Source organism: Zalophus californianus, chromosome 11 (assembly GCF_009762305.2).
Source record: "Zalophus californianus isolate mZalCal1 chromosome 11, mZalCal1.pri.v2, whole genome shotgun sequence".
Lineage (NCBI taxonomy): Eukaryota > Metazoa > Chordata > Mammalia > Carnivora > Otariidae > Zalophus > Zalophus californianus.
In genome coordinates, this window is record NC_045605.1 from 6,007,515 (window position 1) to 6,030,951 (window position 23,437).

General features: G+C 40.9%; 1 protein-coding gene across 2 annotated transcripts; it reads right to left on the minus strand.

Annotated features, from left to right (window-relative positions):
• Nucleotides 1-1,027: 1,027 nt before the first annotated feature.
• POGLUT3 (protein O-glucosyltransferase 3) lies at nucleotides 1,028-21,669 on the minus strand. 2 transcript variants are annotated; one of them, XM_027580431.2, is made up of 8 exons: nucleotides 21,468-21,669; nucleotides 15,600-15,797; nucleotides 13,226-13,512; nucleotides 9,350-9,566; nucleotides 7,527-7,723; nucleotides 6,441-6,635; nucleotides 4,991-5,095; nucleotides 1,028-3,553 (listed from the first exon to the last, which is right to left on the minus strand). In XM_027580431.2, the coding sequence occupies exons 1-8, from the start codon at nucleotides 21,667-21,669 to the stop codon at nucleotides 3,428-3,430; spliced, it is 1,527 nt and encodes a 508-aa protein (XP_027436232.1). In that variant the 3' UTR covers nucleotides 1,028-3,427. The 2 variants fall into 2 exon arrangements, with proteins under 2 accessions (XP_027436232.1, XP_027436234.1); XM_027580433.2 differs by lacking the exon at nucleotides 21,468-21,669 and adding an exon at nucleotides 21,048-21,367.
• Nucleotides 21,670-23,437: the final 1,768 nt, after the last annotated feature.

Below are 23,437 nucleotides of genomic sequence, written 5' to 3' on the forward strand. Positions count from 1 at the left end.
CCGCCCCTAGCCCCGCCTCCCTTAGCACCGCCCCCTAGGCCCTGCCCTTTCCCCCACCCACACCTCGGTCGCCAGGGGATCCCAAACGGAAAAAAATGTTATAGCTGAACCTGTGAGCTCACACTGCGATTATTAATGGCTTTGAGGCAAAGGATTTTGAAAGGGAAACCAAAGTGAACTTCTGCGAATTGGGGCTAAACTTATTACAAAGTCTGGTCACTTCCACCAATGACTTTGAAGATGTGGGAGAAACACACGAAGTCTTTCATATTTAAGTAATTTATTCATTTGTAAATAAGAAAACGGATCCTTTTAGTGATTTGGCATCTAGTGCTCAGGATGAAAGAATAAGTGACAGGTGATTGGAGTCCAATGCTATTTCTAAATTTAAGCTCTTTAGCTGGTAAAGCCTAAACCAGTCTTATTTTACTTTTTTAAATTGAGGTATAATTGACATGTACCATACATTAGTTTCAGGTGTACAACATGATTTGGTACTTGTTTATATTGCTAAATGATCACTACAGTAAGTGTAGTTAACCTCAGTTACAGCAAAACCAGTATAATGGTGACCTGAACCAGCTAAGACACTGTACTTTGTGTATTTTCACCTGACATAAGAGAAAATAATGGTGTCAAGCCCAATTTTCTTTCCTCATAATATTAGATTTCTATGTACTAGGGACTGAGTGGTAGTGATAGAAGTTTTGGTTCATTTATTCATGAAGACACAATAAAATTAAAATTAGACCAACACAGTTACAGAAATACCAGGGCTATAGGTGGTTACAATCTTTCTTATTTTTCTTTAAAGATTATTTATTTGAGAGAGAGAAAGAGAGGGAGAGAGCACCTGTGAAAGCAGGGGGAGGGGCAGAGGGAGAGAGAAAATCTCAAGCAGACTCCCCACACGGGGCTCAATCTCAGGACCCTGAGATCGTGACCTGAGCCGAAACCAAGAGTCGCCACTCAATCCACTGCGCCACCCAGGTCCCCTGGTGGTTACAGTCTTTCTTAAAAACAGAAATTATCTTTTTCAAAATTTTATTTAGAAAATTTACTTTATGTAAAAAGTGTATATAATATGTCCCATGATATAAAATTCTAGACAGAGTAGATTTAAAAACAGCATAATGGAAAATATAAATATCCATTTTCTTATGTATATCTTTTGTGCACTTACAGTCTTTTCCTAGGTTTACATTTTTCTTTATTTTACAATCTGATTTTCTTACTTGTAGCAAAAACAAATATCATAGGTATATAGCAAAAAGTAAAAATTCCCTTCTCTCCATCTCTTCCTCAGATAGTGGTAAAATCCTTCCAAACTTTCAACCATACAAATATATTTTTGTTTATTACATTCATGGTTTCACATTATACATGTTGTTCTGTAACTTAGTTTTTTCACTGAATACTGTAATGGAAATCTTTCATGATAGTACATTTAGAGCTACTTTTTAAAAATAGTTGTATTACATTACTTTATATATCAATAACTATTTAGCCAGTTCCCTCATGAAATCAAGGTGCTTCCAACATTTTACTAATAAAAATAATACAGCAACAAACATGCTGGCAGCTTATTTAGATAAATGCACTTATTGTATTTACCTGCATACCCCTCTCTTCCTTTTAAAAATCAGATTTTTTTAAGTTGAAGTATTAAAAACAACTAATGGAATATGTAGATATTGTGTGAATTCGAAGGGAAAAAAATCAGGGTTTTAGTAAAACGATTTTATTAAGTTATATTCGTGTCAGCAAACCAGAAAGCCACATAAAAATAACTTTTTAAAGACTATGACTAAGCTGGGCGGATGGAAAATTATCTAGATTGACTGCTGATTCCCTATGAAATTTTTTGAGGGTTCCACTTACTTTCTCAAACACATCCTTTCCTGTTCCAAGCTCAGAAGCTGTGTGGTGTATCTCAGTTCACTTTTAACTATCAGGCTTGTTTGGCAGCAGATGATAGACATTTTAAAAATTTAAGATATTTCTCACAAGATGCCATCAGCCACAAGGAAGGACCTGGGGTTGGTGGGCAGGCTGGTGTGAAGGAAGGCAAATTTTCTTTCAATAATCTCAGCTTTGACAAGCCCGAAACTCCATGTACAATATATGCAGGACATGGATTCATTAGTGTATGGTCCTAGTACAGCTGCCCTTTATTTTATACTCGTGACCTTGTATTTTTGTGGGTGTACAATTGGTGGGTGTTTTCCTTGGGTACTTGGTTTTGATGACACTGTTCTCCTAAATGTGGTTTTGCTCTTGTCTAGTTACACAATTCTGTGTTCTTCTTGAACCTTCATAAAAGGATATGACTACTTTAAAGTGGTTACATTGTTTCTCAGATTAAGTAAATATTTCAATTAGGGGAGTAAATATTTTCATACTGGGAGTGTAGCTAGCTCTTGCTTTGGGAGTGTGTTCTTTAGTGGAGTGAATCTTGGATTGGTGGTTTTACAAGGAGTGTGTAATGAATTTCTGGGCTATAAGGCTTAAGTTTTGACCCTGTCCAAAAAGGCAAAGGAAATTTCCAAAGTTTTTCTTGTAGCAATTCACTGAAACAGAGGAGGGGTGCACTCAGGATGCTTGCCTTTCTTATCAGCTTATTGGTGAATTCCCAAGGTACCAGGCTTACTGCTGTTTCTGGCAGATGTTTTCAAGTGTCCCTTTTAAAGATTCAAAAAAGTAGTAGCGACCCCCATCTGAGTGTAGTTATCTTCCATCTATTCAATACGTAGATAATGAGTGGTACCCACAGAAAGTTCTCATCTACTAATAATTGTGTTGTCCTTGATGGGTGTACCACCCAGATAGATTGGGAATTACTAGCTTATGGCATAATTTCTCCTTAATTTTGTCTCAGGCCTTGATAAAACTTAGCTAAAAAGATATGAGTGAGCTTTAAAAAAAAACGTGGCCTCCACAGTCTCCAAGCTACCTTTAACAAGGGAGCCATCATGCTTTTCTTCCTTAATTATTCTTATCAGACCTTCCAAAAGGAGGCTTGCTATTACTCAATGTCCAAAGCAGCCTGTAGGAGGCGAAATTACGCAATAAGAGGGGAAGAACCCTGCACAAACATTTTTTCTTCATAATTGGAAGAGAGGGAAAGTGAACAAGGGATAGAAACAAACCAAGAAATATGGTGTAAATAATTTCATAGTGATTTCTATTTTGGCAAGCCTCTCTGTCTATGACCCGCAAGTTTTCTGTTTAGAGCAACTGTGATATTGATATAGCCGTCTTTACACAAAAGAAAATAATATTCAAAGAGGCCTGTACTACTTGCTCTCATCTTGCTCTGCCAGTCCACGTGAGTCTCCTCGACTGCGCTGCCCACAGCGCGGCCTCTGTCTGAAGGCTTGCATTCCATGTTTCACTGGCATTCACAGGAGTGTCCGTGTGAGCTGACTTAAAGCTCTTCTCTGAAAGATCCTTCCCGGTGACACTGGCACAGAGACGTGTTATCATCTGGCTGAGGAACAAGTTCCATCTTATCACGTATTTCGGGTCTGCTGGACTGGCGCTCAGCGTATTTCTGAAATGCGTGTTTGAAGGCAACTGAAAGATTAGTCCATGCTTCATTCCACTGGACCCTCCTTACCCCACTCAGGCCAGTGTTTCTAGCTGCTGTGTATCTTGAGACTAAAAACCAAAGGTCTGGTTTATTCCGGTCCTGAAGTTGCATTTTAACTTCAGGTTTTATAGGCACTAAGTGCAATATTTCAGAATCTAACAAGGAACCCCAATCCACAATTGCATGTGTACCTAGGAAGCCTCCACAAAAGGCATGTCAAGCCAAGGGTCCCTACTTGAAATAGTGGCACCTCTTGGCATTTATCCTCCACTTATTAATGAATAATTACATTTGTTGAACACTCAAATCAACCAACAGAGATGATAAGCATCTCAAAATAAAGCCGGCAGTCCCACACACCCTTCCCTTTAGGCTCATAGTCACATACGTTTTGTAAATGGTGACAGACCTGTGTAATGTCCCTCTACTTTAGCCACTGACTGAAATATTCCTATAAATTAGATTTTGATTCAGTGGTTCTATATACATTTAGCTGTAGATTCCTGGTGTTGGGCCAAACCCAACAAAATACTGACATGAGCACAGGAACCTAATGAGTATTTTAGAGGGAGAAACTCCTACTATTAATATTATAGGTAGACTAACAGAGGGTGTACAATTCATTCAAGGGAAAGGCTGACTTTAGTAAATGGTGAAATTTATCATTTTTATTTTTCTATGAGAGGGTAATATCCACAGGCATCTGAAGAAATGTGCTTTTTTTTCTGTCCACAGAAAAATAAGTTTAGGTTAAAAACAAAAAAGCATTATTTCTTTTTTTCTTTTCTTCCTGTCTAGAATTTACTATGTGAAACACAAGATAGTTACCCAAAGAACCAATTCTTAGATTTTCAATAAACATTTGCACTTCAGTAATTAGGCCTGAAGTGTTAAAACCATTATAAATATATTTCACTTGTTTGTTTCCTACAGCAAGCTAAATATCTGCTGTCCATCGTACACTGTGATAGCAAAAGCATGAATCTTACGTAGTAAGAACGAAGAGGCAGACCTTTTGAGTAGAGAGATGTTAATGATCTCTAGTCCAACCCCCTTATTTGGTCTCTGAGGTTCAGAAAATACCTAAATTAGGAATTCCATAAGGCATTTCATAAAAAGACTGGGGAGGTAGGAGGAGCTTTTAATTTGTATTTGCAAGGGTTCTATGCATTGTTTTTCATAATAGTGAGTGGAGATACAAATATGGAGACCACAAAAGGTCTTAGCACTATTCCCATCTCTCCATGGGCTGGGCCAGTGCTCAGCTTCCGGAGAGTTCCACTGGCTGACGCTCTGAGTCCTTTCAGGAAGTGAGGCACTCAGGCCCTGCATGGTATGTGAGGATGCCTGAGCAGGGGGGGAGGGGGTGTAGGGAGGAGATGGCCGGTAGGAACTAACCTGGAGCACTCTATAATAATAGCAGTAAACCCGGTGCGGCTGCAGCAGCTCCCTAGCAGCCAACTGCCCTTCTTTAGCAATCTTCTTGGCTTCTTCATCATTTTCCTGAAAGGGTTAAACACACACAAACACACACACACACACACACACACACACACACACACACACACACACACACACACACACACACTGAATGAAGAGTACTCCTGTGACCCCCCCCAAAGAAGGCTACAGGTGAGTATGAAGCAGGACAGAGATGGGGTTGAATGTGACCAGCATGGGATGTGGGGCCTGAGGAAGATAATTCGGAGCGAAGCTCTGAGAAATCACCAAGGCACCTTCCTAGAGGCCTGTGTTACACAAAAGTGGTCACACATGTTTGGACCCTGGTCCACAGGCCCGAAGTGCCCTCCCCGCCATACGCACATCAGACATGCAGTCTCTCTTGTGACTACCCCTAGTACTGCCCTGGCTACCCGAGAAATTTAGGGCTCATTCTCTGTTCCCCCAACCTATAGCCTCTCTGCTTGATATTAAAATACAATATGGAGTAGAATGAATCCTTTTTCATGTTATAATGTCTCTTAAAAACTCCATTTTAATATGCAGTCAGAGCCCAAAAGTTGTCATAAAATGGTACCTATGAAGGCTTATCTTATTGCTGTAATCATAAATTCAGCCATTAGCACCCACAGGCTGTTCCTTCAGTACCAGGAACGGTCACTGTTTCTAATTATACTTTGGAAAATAGCTAATACTCTACTGTGCTGCCCTTTAGAAAAGTCACTGACAAGCAATCCTGACTCTTTATAAAGGGTCACAGAAATGATTCTGCCTCAGGCACCTAGTCATTTGCATAACTGAATATTGCTTTTCAGAAACTTAGAAATAGAACGAAGTCTTACCCACGGAAGGGTAAATTTTTATAGTTTCATAATAAAACACAACAGCTTTGTAATATGTTTCCTTTTAAAAAAAAGAATTCTTATTTTATGGGAAACTTGTGATTCTTGGGATGTTGTATATAGCATGCATTCATTGTGCCTTTTTCCTAACTGGAGAAAAGAAGAGGGTATCATAATTGCCTCCAATGTCTTCTTGTGCATAGCGCACTCTAGCCCTGGGATTTTCAATCTGTCATTTGCATGTGGTGTGTTTTTGCTTGTGTGTATATGCATGAATAGTGATTCCTTCAGGAAAACCTATATTCTACATAATGCTTGTCTTTAAATCTTCTAAATCTTCTAAAAATCCTCCAAAATGTTGATAAAGGGTATTAAAATGATCCTGATGTTGATTCTTTAGATATTTCAAGGGAACAAAAATTTCAGGAAATAACATTTCTTTTGACTAAATTATATCCAGTTAAATTGGGTCATGATGGAATTCATGTAAATAATCTTGGTAAGTTTGTTATTGCCTCAAGAAATTAAAATTGCAGTAAACTTACCTTGGCCCACTTAACTTTCTCTAGTAAATCACTAAGATTTCTTTTAATTGGAACATAGTGTTTCCAAGGCTTTAGTGCCATATAGAAATGTTCATAATATGTCGAGTCCTGCTTCAAAACCAAACTGTCGCCCAGCATGAGGTACGGGTATCTATAAGCCGCCACAGTCCCGTCCACGTTCACTTGATACTTGTACTGAAAGAGTAAAACAAACATAAACAAAGGAAACACTTAACAGCCATTTGCTTCGCTTCTGCTTGTCATCAACACTGTCATACTACATATAAAGGAATTATTTTCCACATTCCGACTTCAGTGTTTAAAAGTTTTATACGTTATTTTGTACCTCACATTTTCTCTTTGTATTGAAATCATAAACAGCCTTGAGCCGGCTGATTTTAAGAAATACAATGCGTTTAAGGATAAGACAAATAATTTTAGGAAATAGGAATACCTATTTCAACTCTATGTAATGGATTCAGGTTTCTGTGACCTGGTAGGAAAATGTTTCAAAGGCTGTAGGTTTATTAAAGCTGACTCCTGGTAACAATTTACACTTTCATGTATACATTATTTCATTGGTTCCTTCTTCCCAGGTAAGTATGAAAAAGGAAAGCCTTATCTCCAGTGTTCAGTTCTAGAGTCGAGGAGACAGAAACCTGGAGAAGTTTAGGGACGGTGTGATGCTAGCCACACAAGATGTACCCCGTTTACCCATTTGCTGGATTAATAAGCCTCGCTTTACATTTCAAATTCACTTTTCATGGGAATTAAACCTCACTTGATCATAGTAATGTGAAGCAAGTATTATCATAAGCTCTTTTTTTTCTCTTTTTGCAAATGAGAAAATCAGTGTTCAGATAAATTTATAAACCTCTATTCTCTGAGCTCAAATCCAATGTTCTTTTCATTATAACACACTGAAGAGAACAGGATATACTCATGGATTTAGTCATTAATATTTTCTTGAATAATCGGTACCAAAGAGTTTTCTAGCCAGTCAGATTTTGTCACATTGTTCACATCCCTATCATCACGACACAAGTTTATCACTTCATATCCATACAAGAAGACAAAAATGCATACCTTAAAGAAATCAAAGAAACCTATCAATTTAGCTTTTCCAAGCTCCTTTTCTTTCTCTTGGAAAAAGAAATATCCTGTAATTCCTGCATCTAGGAGCTCTGGATTTTCCTTGGACAGCTGTACCAACTGGAGCCTCTCTTCTCGGCTATCTCTACCTCTGAAGAAAGCTTTCTCTGTTTTATTGATCCAGGAAGGCCCTAGAAGTTTGAAGCCATAAAAAAAATACTATTATGAACTTGACATTTATAAAAACCGTTAGCATACTCATCTGTAATCTACCATTATCATTTAAGATATTAAAGCTCTTTGATCATCAACTCATCTTCTAAAAAAAGGTGCTATCTCCAAAAAATATGGGATCCAGTACCTTGCCTGAGATACTTTTCAGTTCAGACTTTTAAAAACAGTCCTTTTATTTGCTGTATCACATAAAAGAATGCTCCAATTTCACCTATTTTTTTTTAGATTTTATTTATTTATTTGACAGAGAGAGAGAGAGAGAAAGAGCACAAGCAGGGGGAGCGGCAGACAGAGGGAGAAGCAGGCTCCCTGCTGAGCAAGGAGCCTGATGGAGAACTCGATCCCAGGACCCTGGGATCATGACTTGAGCTGAAGGCAGACACTTAACCAACTAAGCCACCCAGGCATCCCTAATTTCACCTGTTTCTCTACCTGTGAGAGCTCACTTTTTGGATTGTCTGTTGTATGACATTAGGAGATATCCAAAATAACACTGGACCAAGTTCAAAGCAAAAGACATTCAATGACTTGGCCCACTCACAAGCTTCTTCCATTCTTTGTGCTTCACAATAAAAAAAATGAGTTGGGCTTTTGTTCTTAGATTGGGTGACCAGGACAAACTATGTAACTAAGTAACATCCACATCTTTAATCCCTAGGTTGTTCAGAATTTTGAGCACATCACTTTTGAATATGGGGAAGACTTTCTCTAATAAGCTGTGAAATGAAAACATGTATATATAGCCCAACTGTGTGTGTGTGTGTGTGTGTGTGTGTATCTTTCTAGATAGTATTCTAGAAGAATTAATTTGTCTATTTCTATTATTCTAAAGAGAGGTCATTAGTTAACACCTGTTACTATTTGAAGGGATAAATCATAAAACAGAAACTGGAGGGGGTCACTCTCTCTAGTATTTTAGCACACTTCCCAGGAATTCACTGTTACCCAATAAAAAGTCAGTTTTCATTTTATGTTATCTTTAGGTAGTCTGCAAAGAGTCTCTGGTCGCATCTACTAAACGAGTCTACCAAATCACAATAAACAGGAACAGAGGTTGTAAAGACAGGCAGCGTTTATTCTACTCAGGGAGCCTGGTTTAATTCTAGAGTGTGTTATGCCATAAATGTAAAGCCATCAAAGGGGGGGGAGGAATTCAGATTTTGAAGGATCAAGCAAGGCAGAAAGAGGAAAGGGGAAAATTCCTTACTAAGTGTTGGAGGTAGTAATACCCAAATTCTGCTGCTACCATAATTCTCTCACATCCGCATATCATTTTATATTTTTCAAAATGCTCTCTTCAGCAATATAAGGGCATTGAAGTCAGCATTAAGTGACAATTTTACCAAATATATATTTTCAAATGGTATTTACAAATGACCAACTCAAAGGAGACTCAGTTACAGTAGTTTTGGACAACTAGCCCAACCCACATATCTAATTTTTGGATTAGAAGAATCTTACACTGCTCTTTCTTCTTGGTTAGAAAATAAGAACAATGGTATTTAAATATATACCTTTGTTCTCTCCAACTGAACATTCTCTTTTTACCTCTGTTTTTCCTTTGAGAATAAACTTTAATTTACCTGTATTTCCCTGAATAGAGAGGAGATCATTGGTGACACCCCTCATTGCTTCGAGTGTGGAGTGGGTGATGTCATACGTTGGAAGGATAACATCCCGTGAATCCAAGGAGCCGCACCATGAAATGATAGGTAAAGGGCCAGGGGTTTCATTGACTTTTCGATGCTCCAGAGGCCAATCTCCAAGATTAATATAAAATTCTATATCGGGGAGAAGGACCTAAATAAACAAAAGAAGAAACATTAGTGCTGGGAAGACCTCAGTTTTAGGTACTAAATGCTTCCATTCTTTGGCTTCTTAAAATATGCCTGATGAAAGTGAACATGTGAAAACAGCAGAAGAGAGAAGAATGCCTCTCAGTCATCAGCAGTATCAGAAAATCAAGGGTGAGGATGGTACATGGCAAATTCACTTAACCAGGAGGAAGTGCCCTTTGTTCAGAGGTGGCATTTAAAATTGCTTAGTATTGGGGCACCTGGGTGGCTGAGTAGGTTAAGCGTCTGCCTTTAGCTCAGGTCATGATCCCAGGGTCCTGGGATCAAGCCCCAAATTGGGCTCCCTGCTCAGTGGGGAGTCTGCTTCTCCCTCTGCCCCTCCCCCTGCTTGTTCCCTCTCTCTCTTGTTCTCTCTGTCAAACAAATAAATAAAATCTTTTAAAAAAATTGCTTAGTATTGGGGTGCTCAGCTGGCTCCGTTGGTGGAGCATCCGACTCTTGATGATGGGGTCGAGCACCATGTTGGGCACAGAGATTACTTAATAAAAAATTTTTTTAATTATCAAAATTGCTTATTATTATAGAAGTGGACATGGTATGGAAAGGTAGGCGTAAGTGGCTTCAAGAACCCTTTCTGTCAGCTGCCTGAGAATCGACAAGGTTAGAGCCAAGCACTTCTTTTCCTTCACTATCAAACCTCCACATCATGTCTACCTTTGCTTCTGGATTCTGCCACTCCGTGTGCATCTCCATGGTCAGTGCCTTACATGAGGCCCTTCTCTCATTTCTCGCCTGGATTGTTGCAGGAGCTTGCTCACTAGGTGTTCTGCTACTAGGCTCTCCCCACTCTGATCTGCTTTCAGCTTGCTGCCCAAATTCCTTTTTTTTTTTTAAAAAAAACAAGAATTTATTTATTTATTTGACAGCGAGAGAGGGAACACAAGCAGGGAACCCGATGTGGGGCTCGATCCCAGGACCCTGGGATCACGACCCGAGCCGAAGGCAGACGCCTAACGACTGAACCACCCAGGCGCCCCTTGCTGCCCAAATTCCTAAAACCCAACTTAATGTCACCACCAAGGTCAACGAAACCTAAAGCCTGCAGGACAAGGTTTAAAGTCCCTGGCCAGAAAGCAAGGCCCTGTTACCATGTTCCACCGGAGCGTGGGCTGGTAAACTTTAGGCTACTCTCTGAAAATGTGACCCACTCTCCCATGTACTGCCCTTCTCACTTGGAATATTCTTCCCCTACTTATTCACTTGGCAGTCTCCTTTCTCGTCCTTCGAACCCAGACCGAATGTCACCTCCTCGATGGCTCGCCCTCCTCAGGCAGTTCCACCTGGGGGGCCTGCTTTTCTTACAGGCCTATCACGTTGAGGTGGACTATTTGTATTCACATCCTACCTCTAACTTCCAAATAACAAAAAGCAAGTCCCACTAGAGGAGGCCGCTCAAAGTGCAGAGATGAGTCTCATTTATTTTGGATTTCTTCCCAGCCACTGGGCAAAGAACCTAGAACAAGAGGGAAGGCCAAGGGGTGTGACAATTCACCCTCCTCGCTTCCCTACTCTCATTTATCAGCTCGTTAATAAACTCCACACCAGGAGTTCTCACTATAGAACAGGGTTTCTCAATCTCAGTAGGATCAACATTTGGGTCTGGTAATTCTTTGCTGTGGGGGCTGTTTTGTGCACTGTAGGATGTTTACTAGCATCCCTGGCCTCCACAGACCGGGTGCTAGTAGCAACCCCGAGTTGTGACAACCAAAACTGTCTCTAGACATCGCCCAACATCCTCTAAGGGACAAATTCGTCACTAGTAAATCCACTGCCATTGTGAGTACAAGGTGGAAATACAGGGCAGTAGGCCAGGAAGAAAGCCCCTCCTTTATGATCAAGTATCTTAAATATGCTCATATGGTGTGCTATGGGGATGGTGTGGGGGGGGGGGCTGCTATTTAAAATAAGAATTAAAAAATAATAATAATAAAATAAAATAAGAATTGATTGCAACCCCACATTCAGCACACTTGGAAAATTGTATACCTCATATCACCGAAGTTGACTTTTGGTTTAGGAAACTACCTCGACAGTCTTTCTGGGTGGGAAAGGCAGAAAATGCTCATCCTTACCCTTCACTCTGCATGGTCAGGAAGGAGGAAGAACAAAAGGCAATTTGAGCTGCTCTGCTTAAGAGTGCAGTAAATGTGGAAAGAAGGGTTCAGTAGAGGGGTGGGGGTGGGGGAAATTGAGAAGTCTTCTGAGAGATAGAGGCCCAGCTGTATTCACTAAGAAGCCAAGACCTGAAGCCCAATGACGGGCAGTGAGTAATTCCCAGAGGCAAGGATGACTGAGTCTGATTAATACAGGGATGTTTATTTTTAAATGTTAGGGTGTTTGTTGGACTGCTTTTTACTATGCAATGGTACAAAAATAACCTCTCTGTTACTAGAACCTTCAACAAAATGTGCCATGCATGCTATCTTTTGAGGCGCTTAGGGTAAAACAAGGAAAAAGTGGTCAAAGTTCAAGTCATTTTCAGGTGGTAAGAACAAAACAGCTGCGGAAACTGGTATCTGAATGGGAGGAGTATTCACCACAACAGAGAATTTCAAGAAGTGACCTTGAGGGGCACCTGAGTGGCTCAGTCGGTTAAGCATCCGACTCTTGATTTCTGCTCAGATTGTGATCTCAGCGTTGTGAGAATGAGCCTTGCACCAGGAATCCACACTCAGTAGGGAGCCTGCTTGAGGATTCTCTCTCTCTCCCTCTCCCCCTCCCACCACTCTGTGTGTCTCTCTTTCCCAAATAAATACATAAATCTCAAAAAAAAAAAGTGACCTTGAGGCTCAACATGTCTGGGAGTCCACAGAAACCTTGCAAGTGTTCCGTAGAACCTACTTGCCTGAGATGGGGGCTCAAGCCACTTAATTTACAGGAAAGAAGAATCCATAAAGGGGGGAGACTTTATGAACACTCAGGTAGTGGACATCTTAAATTCACATTTCCAAGCTTAGAATCCATTTCCATCCTTTGCCACTGTTCTAAGCATCTCAAAGTTACAATGAAATAAGTAAACTCCAGTTCACCCTTGAACAATGTAGGGGTTAGAGGTGCCGACACCCGCACAGTCTAAAATTTGTGTATAAATCTTGAATCTCCCAAAACTTAACAACTAGTAGCCTACTATCGACCAATAACATAACAGTTGATTAACACATTTTTGTATGTTATGCGTATTATATACTGTGTTCTCACTATAAAATCAGCTAGAGAAAAGAAACTGTTAATTAAGAAAATCATAAGGAAGGAGCGTCTGGGTGGCTCAGTCGTTAAGCGTCTGTCTTCGGCTCAGGTCATGATCCCAGGGTCCTGGGATGGAGCCCCACATCAGGCTCCCTGCTCGGCGCAAAGCCTGCTTCTCCCTCTCCCGCTCCCCCTGCTTGTGTTCCCTCTCTCGCCATCTCTCTCACTGTCAAATAAATAAATAAAATCTTTAAAAAAAAAAAAAAGAAAATCATAAGGAAGAGAAATACTATTTACAGTACTGTCATGTATTTATAAAAAAATGCCCATGTATAAGTGCACTCATGCAATTCAAACCCGTGTCATTTAAGGGTCAACTCTGTACTGTTTCCAGAACCAGTGAATTTATTCTTATACCTTTCTTGCCAGTGACAGCAAAATCTCGTCCGAGAACATTTTGAAGTCTGTGTATTTCCCTAAAGATCTCCGGTAGACACGGTTATTGAGAATCGTGTAGTGAACAATGGCACCCCTCTCATCCCCAAACCTTTTTGGAACCTCATTTAGCATCTGCTGGAGATTGATGCTGGGGAAGGAAGCGAAATCCTTTGCAATCTGTGGTTCCATGGTTGGACAAGAAAGAGTTTTCTGCCAGGCCTGAGGATCCTCTTCAGGACACTCACAGTACTCATGGTACACTGGTCCTAGGGAAGACAAAAACATGAGTAATGCCATACTCCATTAACAAACACCTCCACACAGGGGGTTGTTTCTGCCCCTGATAGGAACATGGGATGACTTCTTGCTGAATTCGAAGATTCTCCAGACAGGGATAATATATATTTATATTATATATTTAATATTTAATATAGTTATAATATATAAGTTAATATAGTATATATTAATTATATATAATTAAAACTATTTTAAATATAATATATTAAATATAAATATGTTTAATATTTAATAAATGTATTTAAATATATTTAACTTAATATAAAGTATAAAGATTAACATAATTTTATAAAAACTTCAAAAAATTATTTATGTTTCTTGAGGATTTCTACTTCAGACCAAGATGAGTAATATGGACCAATTTACCATTCTACCTGAAACTACCAAAAAAAGAGGCAAAATATATGAAACAGTTTTTAAGCCACCGGACATGAGGCAGTGAAGGACAGTGAGTCTGAGAGATGGGAAATAGATGAGATGAGCCCTACAGTTTATAAACTTACTGCCTAAGGGGGTTTCCAGGTTATGGAAACAGGGAGAAATGTAGGCAGAGCCCAGCAGTCTCACTGAGTTGAGGGGACAGAGCTGGGTGTCCAGGGAGAACAAGGCAGCTGGTATTTGTAGGACACATTCCCTGAAAGGAGAGAACCACACAGCCAGAAAACTCCAGAGATCTGCAAAAGGTTCCCCTTCAAGTATTTAGGGTTTCTGAGGAGTGTATATAGGCAAGGAAATTATCCAAGACAGGGAAAGAACATCCAGAATGATCGGACGCAACAATACCCACTGGTCATACAGGGTTGGGAATAGTACCTGTTCACAGCAGGCCGACTGGGAAGCATCCTAATTGCTGGGCCTTAGGGTAGAGTAGGCAGAGAGGTATTGCCTGAGTGGTGGGGAATAATTAGCCCTAGACTAAACATGGTTCTGGTCTTGCCTAATGAATTGTAAAAGCAATCTGAAAGGTTCAAATTATTTCCAAGTAATTTCACTGCATTCCAGAAAAACGATCAAGAAGATGAGAGAGCAACAAGAGATGAAAAATACACTGGATACAATTAATGGCAAGTTGGACATTGCAGAAGGAAAGATTAGGGAACTTAATGATGCAGCAATAGAAAGTATACAAAATGAAATGGAGAAAAAAAAAAGGAATTTTAAAAATGAAAAGAGCATCACCGAGCTGTGGGATTATTTCAAGCCTGATATAGGGGTAACTGGAATTGTGGGAGGAACTCTGGAGTAGAACAGAAAAAAAGTACTGAAGAAATAACAGCCAAAATTTCTCTGGATTTAACGAAAACTATAATCCCAAAGATCTAAGAAGCTCCAAGAACCCAAGCACAAGAAACATGAAGGAAATTACACCAAAGCACGTAATAATCAAATTGTTCAAGAGACTTAAAGAGAAAACCTTGAGCAGTATAGAGGAACAGGAGATATGCTGGATGTCAGCAGATACACTGTTGCAAAAAATGCAAGTAAGAGGACAGTGCAGTAACATCTTTAAGGAGACAAAACCAACCCTGTTAATCTACAATTCTATATTTAGTAAAAATGTCTTTCAAAAATGAAGGCAAAATAAAGACTCTTCCAGACATTCAAAAGCTGGGAGAACTCATCACCAGCATTCTCACACTAAAAGAAACGATAATGGGGATCGTTGAGCAGAAGGTAAATGGTACTAGAAGGAACCGTAGATCTATATAAAAGAATGAAGAGTGCCAGACATGTTAATTACCTGGGTAAATACACAAGATTTTCTTGCTTATCGTTCAAATTTCTTTAGTTTTTTTCCCCGCAAAATTCCAAGTTAAATTGAGCTCCAGGAGGAGTGCCTGGCTGGCTTGGTCAGTAGAACACGTGACTCTTGATCTTGGGGTAGCGAGTTTGAGCCCCATGTTAGGTGCAGAATTATTTACAATTGAACTCCAGAAGGTACGCATACCATGTTCACTCTTTTGTACATGACTTCAAGGTCATCATAAGCCATTTTGAAAGTCATGGGGTCTACACATATAAGGCTGGCTCTGGATTGTGTAATATAATCACTTACCTTTCAAAATATAAGGAGACTGAGCCACATGTTCATCACCATAAAGGACCTCTACCTTCAGCCCTTCGTTGACAGTTTCATACATCCTATATCGCATCAAAAATGTCCCATCATTCCTGTCCAAAGGTTTGGGGACGTGAATCCGGACTAATTCTTTAGGTGAAAGAGATTTGATTACTACTTTGAATAGTGTTTGACCTGAAAAAAAAAAAAAAATATATATATATATATGTAACTACTATTTCATGGTTATTTTGTCTTACCAATTATTGGATAGGTGTCTCTACACCAAAGTTACTTTTTTCTCTACCATCAAAATAATAACAAAATAATTTTAGTTTGGAAGGTCCTTGAGACCAAGAACCATGTCTGGGTTGTGTCTTGAAACCAAAGATCTGAGTCAACATTTGATTCATTAGTCATTCAATAAAGATATACTGAATGAAAAAAATCAGTACTTTAAAAAAGCAAGGAAGAGATGAACTTTTTGCCTCTTTGCTCTTTTCTCCTTTGGGTAGGTTTAAAGCAGCCCAGATACTTAAAAATCCAAAAACTCTTAGAATGACAGAGCTCCAAGACAATCCAACTTTCTTCTGTAAAATATATACCAGCTTTCTTTGTAAACCATTTTAATACCTAATAACCCTCATTTCTAAGGAAATTTTCCTTTGGTTAACCCAAATTTCCAGTTATACTTCTAAGCCTATTTCCCTAAGTAGAGAAAGATTATAGCTAGTTACTAGACTGCACAAATATCAGACACACACACACTTTCACACACCTTTGTAAATACTAGAGTTTACTTCTCTAAGCTTATTTCCTCAGGTTGAATTGAAAGTTATACTAGGACGATCTAACATCATTTTCAACTCCAAAATTCTGTGGGTTTTCTGGAAATTCTAGGGTAAGTAATACCCACTTAGTAAACTTTCCCTTCTATTTTTGTAGTATATGAGCTGACTGATTTAGGCTTTGAAACAATACTGTTGTGATTAATATCATTGTGATCCAGAAATAAATGTTGCGATATCTTTCTTCCCAGAGTCCAGTGGGTGTATCTGCACTCAGCACAGATCTGATCCTCAGGAGCTTTGAGAATAAAGATCAGTTAATGTCCCAACCACAGTTAATCACTATAGCAAAGGCAAATGTTTTTTAAAAAGTGGTGAATCCTCTGAAATTCACAGACCTGGCAAAAAATAGTGGTGATAAAAGTAGTTTTTCATTTCACATCTATCATATTATCAAATTAAGCATATTTAATATATATTTTTTGAAATTACTGAAAAAATTTCTTTCTCCTACTCTTAGTTTCTAAATCTTGCGAGTGAAGTTTCTACTCTCTTTTGATCTTCAAGGGTTTTATTTTTTTCTTGTGGGTCAGGAGAGGTGTTCTTCGGTCTCTTCAATTTCATAATCGTAATGTAGTGTCTGACAACTTGCTGTTAAATAATGCATTTTGACATCCCTTAAACAAGTGTGATAAAATTGTGAAAGAAATCTGCTAAAATAAATGAATTGTAATAAACATAGGGGATGTTGTAAGAAAAAAGGTAATAATTTAATATGAAATTATTTAAAATGTTAGCCGTTTACCTGAAATGCTTAAATGAAATACATTGGTCATTGCCTTGTGTTATTTCTCACTTGATTTTAGAAAGACAGCGCAGTGTGGCAGACTGCAAATCAGGCAGGCAGAGCCTGGGGACCAGGAAGCAATTCCTATAATTTTCTCCCCAAAGTTGAACCAGTACAGAAAAGTTCTAGTGTCTTGGTCAAATAGTCCTGTTCTCCATAAACTTATGATTGTAAATAAACAAACAGATATAAGACAAACATATGAATGATTCTGTGATCATTTTGGAAAGAAATGGATTTGCAGAAAAAAACTAGTTCCAAAATGTTTCATTATTTTTAAATTCAAAATATTGGACTAGATCTGTATTGTCTCTTCCAGTTATAAATTTTTTTGTCCCTGAAATAGCATTTAAGAGCTACATTTCAAAATAAATGTATAAAACTAAAATAGAGCCATTGGAAATACACATTTTAAATGTTCAGGTATTTTTATAGGAATCTTTCATGCCCGTGTCATTGTTGGCATGAAATTAATGTTAGAATCAACACAAAATAACAATGGTCAGGACTGAAAATAGAAAGAAGCAATTTTAACCCCATAAAAGAGAAAACGAGAAGAGTGCAATTTGAAATTGCTTCAAATGGAAGGAATGTGAATTCTCATTTGCCCCAAGGGCTAACATAATGGAACAGACTTGAAGCTCAGCTTGAATTTTTCTACTTCATCGGTTCAAATCTTTTTAGGAGAGATAGCTAATGGAATGAGAATGCAGGGACTAGGTAGATGAAGGAGTTAGCAGTATCAAAGTCTTACACCATTAGAATCAGAACTTTTGAAGACTTTAGCACTTATCACGGGCCAGTCCCTGAGCTTGAGATTTTCATTTGCATTTTCTACCTTATTTGTTTCCTACAAGAATTTGTAACGTGGGCATTGTCACCCGCATTTTACAAATCAGGAAATCAAGTCTCCAAGAAGTGAAGTAACCTGCCCAAGTTCACCTATATATGAGTAGCAGAGCCAATATTTGAATACAGCTTGAATCCTTCTTTCAAAGCCCATCCTGCATCCACCTTGTCATGCTGTGTCACGTTAGTGTATTGGTTTGCAGAATTCCGAGTTGGAGGAATAACCTCTGGCACCCTTAGAACAACAGAGTCACTGTCTTTCCTGTTGTTTAGGAAGATTATTAAGGCTCTGCAATCGTAACAAGCGTCAACCCCACATGGCCAAGGAAACCGAGTCCCAGAAGGCCACACTGTTGCCTTGAGGCTACATGTCACTCTCCAAAAATGCCTCGCGGCCCTGCTGACCATGGATGGATGCTCTCTAGGAACTTACTGAAAACTGATGCACGACAATCATATGACGGGAGATTTAATTAAACGGAAAGAGGATGAGTGTCTACTCTTGGCTCTGACACTTAACGGCTGTGGGGCCACAGGCAAAACATTTCAGCTTCACTGAGCCTCAGTGTCTTAGGTGTAAAGTGAAGAGTATAATATCTAGCCTTCTTACTTCACAAGACGAATAAGGATGACAAGTTAAACAGGGCACAGTTTAAAACACTAAAGTGCTACCAAGTAGGAGGTACGACTATTTTATGAAGATATCACTACTGATGAAGGTAAAGGAGGACTGAGTAGAAACTGAGTATTCGTATCCAGCCATCTCGACAGATTCCAACCACCCTCCCTCTGCGCCTTCTTTTCTTTTCTCTATGGTATTTATAGAGCATCTCTGCCGGGCATTATGTCACATGCTGGGAATATAACAATATCAATAGGTTTTGCCTACATTCATAATAGAAGGAAATATCCAGTTTAAGTCAGAAGGGAGTAAAAACAAAGACAGAGATAGCTTCTTTCCCCTATATCCAAGGTCACAGACTGCCCACTTTCTGTCTTTGGACTCCAGTTTGAGATCCTTTGCTTTAGAACTTTCAAGGTCACACGTTTGCAATCCAGGTACCTGGAGTTGCACAGCATACTAATGATATTCAGATAAATGTGACAGTTAAATGGGAGTGATAATTATTAAGAGAATCTTGGTAAGTTGTGTAAGAAGCTCTTTGTCTTGAGAAAAAAATGCCCCCCCCCTTTTTTCATTTAGTTCTTGGAGAAGGAAAAATTTCAGGACTTGCAAGCGAATGATGGTGGCAGAAGGTGTAAAAACCTGGTTGTGTGAGCTTTTCAAAACTCCAGGGCAGCCTTTTAATGGAAGCTAAAAATCCAGTGGCATGAGAGGAAATAGGGAGAATCTAAGGGTATGAAACTGAGGTTGTCTGAAAAGACTTGCTGAAAGTCTTTTTGTTTTTTATGACTTTTTTTTCCTGATTGTAAAAACATTAAGATTATTTTGGGGGAAATTTTTCTTGGGAAAAAGGAGAGTGAAAAAAAAATCCTTATTTTCTTGCTATAACTACTGACAACACTAATGAGAGTTAAGGTTCGTCTATTTATTATAAAATTAAAATGAAACTATATAATTTTCCCTTTTTAGTCCATCCATAACCTAGTATAAGCATTATTAAATAACACTTTCAAATCTTACTTTAAAATTAAAACAAATTCTGGTTAAAACATATAAAATCGATCATCTTAACCATTTTTAACTGTACAGTTCAGTAGTGTTAAGTAAATTCAGATTTGGGGGCAACAAATTTCTGGATTCAACAACTTTTCATTTCCCTCCTCCATCAGCCCCTGGCAACCACCATTCCACTTCGTTTCTATGAATTTAACTACTTTAGATATGTCATATAAGTGGAATCTAAAATGTTAACTTTTAATGGGCTGTCAAATATGCTATCACATGAATGTACCACACTTTATTGAGCAATTACCTCAGAGGTGGCTGGTTAAATTTGCTGTAATAAATAACGACAATGTGGCAAGAATTTCTTGCACAGAAATCTTTGACCACGTTCTGATCATTTTCTCAGGTCAGATACCTAGAAATCAGATTACCAGAAATAAAGGGCACGGACATTGCTGTTGAAACGTATTTTTTGTATATTAGGTTTGTAAATATTTAAGACTCTTGGTACATTTGGAAAACAGCTTTCCAGTAACATTTTAGCAATTTGTGCTCCCGCCAGCAGAGGATGAAGGTCACTGGGGAGAGGATCTCTGTGCCCTCTCAGACAGCTTTGAGTACTGCCACTTAAAAAAAAACTTTGCCGATATTTTTTGATTAAGGAACAGAATTTTATTTGAAGGTCTAGCTCTTTCATTAATAGTAAGATTAGCAGCATGTCACTTTGGATCATGTAACTTTCTTTTTTCCTGTATAAAGTAATTTTTCCTTCGTTCTCCCTTTTCTTTCTAAATCTTCCCCCTCCCCATTATAACATCACAAAAGGACTTTTAGGAAAGAAAAAACTATAAAGGAGAAAATACATCCCATAGTGGAAGACTTCGAACCTGGGTTTAAGTATTTTTTTTTATTCTGGTCCTTAGGGCCATGGAAAGTCTTTCTAAAACTAAAAGTTTAGTCATAGCTTCCCGCGGGCAGTGGAAAAGGCGCTGGGGTATTCTGATTGTCTCTTTGTTGATAAAACAGGGTGCCAGGTGGCTGGACACAAATGAGACAGAGATGAGCAAATCCTGACTGGCAACAACTTGAACCTAGCAGGGCAAGTTGCAAGAAGTTGCAGAGGCAAGGCGAGCGGGAGACCGTGGAAGGGCGCCGAGACAGAAGAGATTCACGGACAGGGCCCACCCTTGGGAGGCGGAACAGCTGAGCGCTACAGGGCCTCACTCATTCCCCGAGAACTCCAAGGCCACAAGCTGGCACGCAAAAGCGCTTCCTTTGTGCCCGCAGCGCTGCCGTTGCCTCGGCAGAGGAGTTGGCTGTTTCAAACCCACCCGGCCTCCACCGAGTGATCCGACGCGACTCCTGGGGCTTGATGACTCAGCTCGCGGAGGAACTCCCTGCGTGCTGGAACAGCGCGGGAACACGGTCTCCGGCCCGTGAGTCACGCGGCCTTCATCAACACCCCGGGCGCCGGCCGCGTGGAGCGCCGGCGCCGCGCCTGAACCGCGGAGCGCCCCGCGGAGTTCCTTCCTTCCTTTCCTTCCTTCCGACTTCTGCAGCGACGCCCGCCGCCCGCCGCCCGCCCGCCGTGTCCGGGGAGGCGGGGGCAGGGGAGGTGGCCAGAGCCGAGGCAGGGCGACACTCGCCCGGCGAGGGACGCCACGCAGGCGGCGGGCGCACTCCCGAGGGGCGCGCGGGCGGCGGCGGCGGGGGTGGGGGGGGTGACGCAGAGGCCGGCGGCTCAACGCTACCTGGGGGCGAGCGAGTGAGGTTTTGGCCCTCCGAGTTCACGGCCTGCAGGTAGAAATAGCGGACGGGCAGCACGACGCCCGCCCGCAGCCCGGGCCCCCACACCAGGCTCCGCGGCGCGCTCACCGGCGCCTCGGGGGCCCCGGCGGCCACCAGCAGGGCGAGCTGCAGCGGCAGCAGCGCGGCCCGCGGGAGGCGGCGCATGGTCGCCGAGCCCGGGGTCCAGCTCAGCGGCGGCGGCGGGGCGGGGCCGGGCTCCGGGGGCCGGGCTGCGGGGGCGGGCCCGTGCTCGGCCGCCCGCCGCCCCGCCGCCGCTCTCTCCGGGCCCCAGCGCCTTGCGCCCTGCGGGGGGCCGGCGAAGAGCGCGTCGGGTCCCGGGGACCCCGCGGAGGGGGTCCGCTCGGTGAGGCCGAGCGCCCTCGGCCGCCGAGACCTGGTCTCGCCCGGTCCGCACCTCCGGTTGCCGGAGCTTGTCAACTGTGTGGAGGAAACCGCTTTGAAAGGACACCAACACGGTGGTGATGGCCGTGGGGCGAGCGAAAGGGCCCCGCAGCGAAGAACGTCCATGTCCTTTAGGGAAATGCCTTTAGCCCAGGAGCTTCCCTGGGTTGACACGGTGCAGGGCAAATGTCACGCCACCTCTGACAGGTGTATTCACACCAGCCCCAACCTCATCCTGGGGTCCTCTGTTCTGAGATTCCCTCCCTTCTCCCTAATCTCCTTCCCCTACAGTTTGCTTTTCTCAACACGTGTGTTCTGAACATCCACTAGGTTAGGGACAAAACCCAAGGGAGCAGTTAGGCACTGGGGTATCAGAATTCAGGGTGGACGAAGGACTTGCCTTGAGCCTGGTGGGTGAGCTTCACCTCTGTCAGGTGGCTCCTCTCCTCTGTAATTGATGAGGTGTGACTGGTCTTGGTCACTCCTCGGAAGCTGGAAGTAGGGTCCAGGAAGAGACTGGCAGGAGCCCTAAGCACTGGCAGCCACTGTCTGCCTTTTCCCCCCTGACCTCTTGATCCACATTTGTTAAGTATTTTCGCTTCTTTTATTTGCTTATGGCTCGAATCTGTTCAAAGAAAATAAGCATTCTGCTCAGGCTGGGGAGCCAGGGGGAACCCAAAGTGCAGAATGAATAGAGGGATTCTGCACCCTCTTGACAGAGCTCAATCCAGAAATGCCAGAATCAGGCACCCCCTGTTCATCTCCTGCCTTTAATTGGGTTACTCAGCATTCTTGCTATGACCACCTTTTACTAGGGCAAAATCCTTCCCAGTTCTCTTGACCTATTTTAGTAATACTGAGCAGAGGTTGTAGACAGTGTTCTTTGTATTTTGGAAAGATTTTCAGAAACTGGTAGTAAATCACTGGGAAATTGTAGGGCTAAAGTATAGCATTACCTTCATTGATAGTTTTAATTTGTGGGGTTGTCTGCATGCTTCAAATAGAAAGCATTGCTGTGTTCTAGCTATCACTTTGAAAAATTGTGTAGAACACATTTTATTCACATTCTTCCAAAATCAAACTTAAAAAATTTCCGAGAGAAATAATCTGAAGGTTAGCTGGTACAGGACGATAGTAAAATATGACCTAATATATTACATCATACTTGCTGTAACCCCCAGTATTTTTTGAGAACATATCAAAGAAGCCATATAATTGAATCTGAACCCTTGTTTAGCAATACTGAGTCTGTACCAACCTGTTTTCTTTCACATTGCCATCCATATCTTTAAAATCATCTCTCTTCAGATCAACCAATGCCTTGACTCGATTCTTTATCGTAAATCACATTTCCAAATACATATTCAATGCCTACTATGTTTTAGACATTATACTTGGACTTTAAAACTCCTTTGGTTAAGTGGAGAAGAACGACAAAGAGGCAGTGTGGTGGGTGCCAAAATATGGGAGTGGAGAACTCTGCAGATCTGGGATTTTAGCCTCTTACAAGCTAACAGGTTAGCCTGTTTCA

What these genes read in the sequence shown, in the direction of transcription:
- POGLUT3 (XM_027580431.2), bottom strand. Translation starts at nt 21,669, where the DNA reads ATGCGCCGCCTCCCGCGGGCCGCGCTGCTGCCGCTGCAGCTCGCCCTG. An exon ending in AGAAAGTTAAGTGGGCCAAG is followed by an intron (nt 5,096 to 6,440) that starts GTAAGTTTACTG and finishes TAACCCTTTCAG; the next exon opens with GAAAATGATGAAGAAGCCAA. An exon ending in ATTATTATAGAGTGCTCCAG is followed by an intron (nt 3,554 to 4,990) that starts GTTAGTTCCTAC and finishes CACGCATTTCAG; the next exon opens with AAATACGCTGAGCGCCAGTC.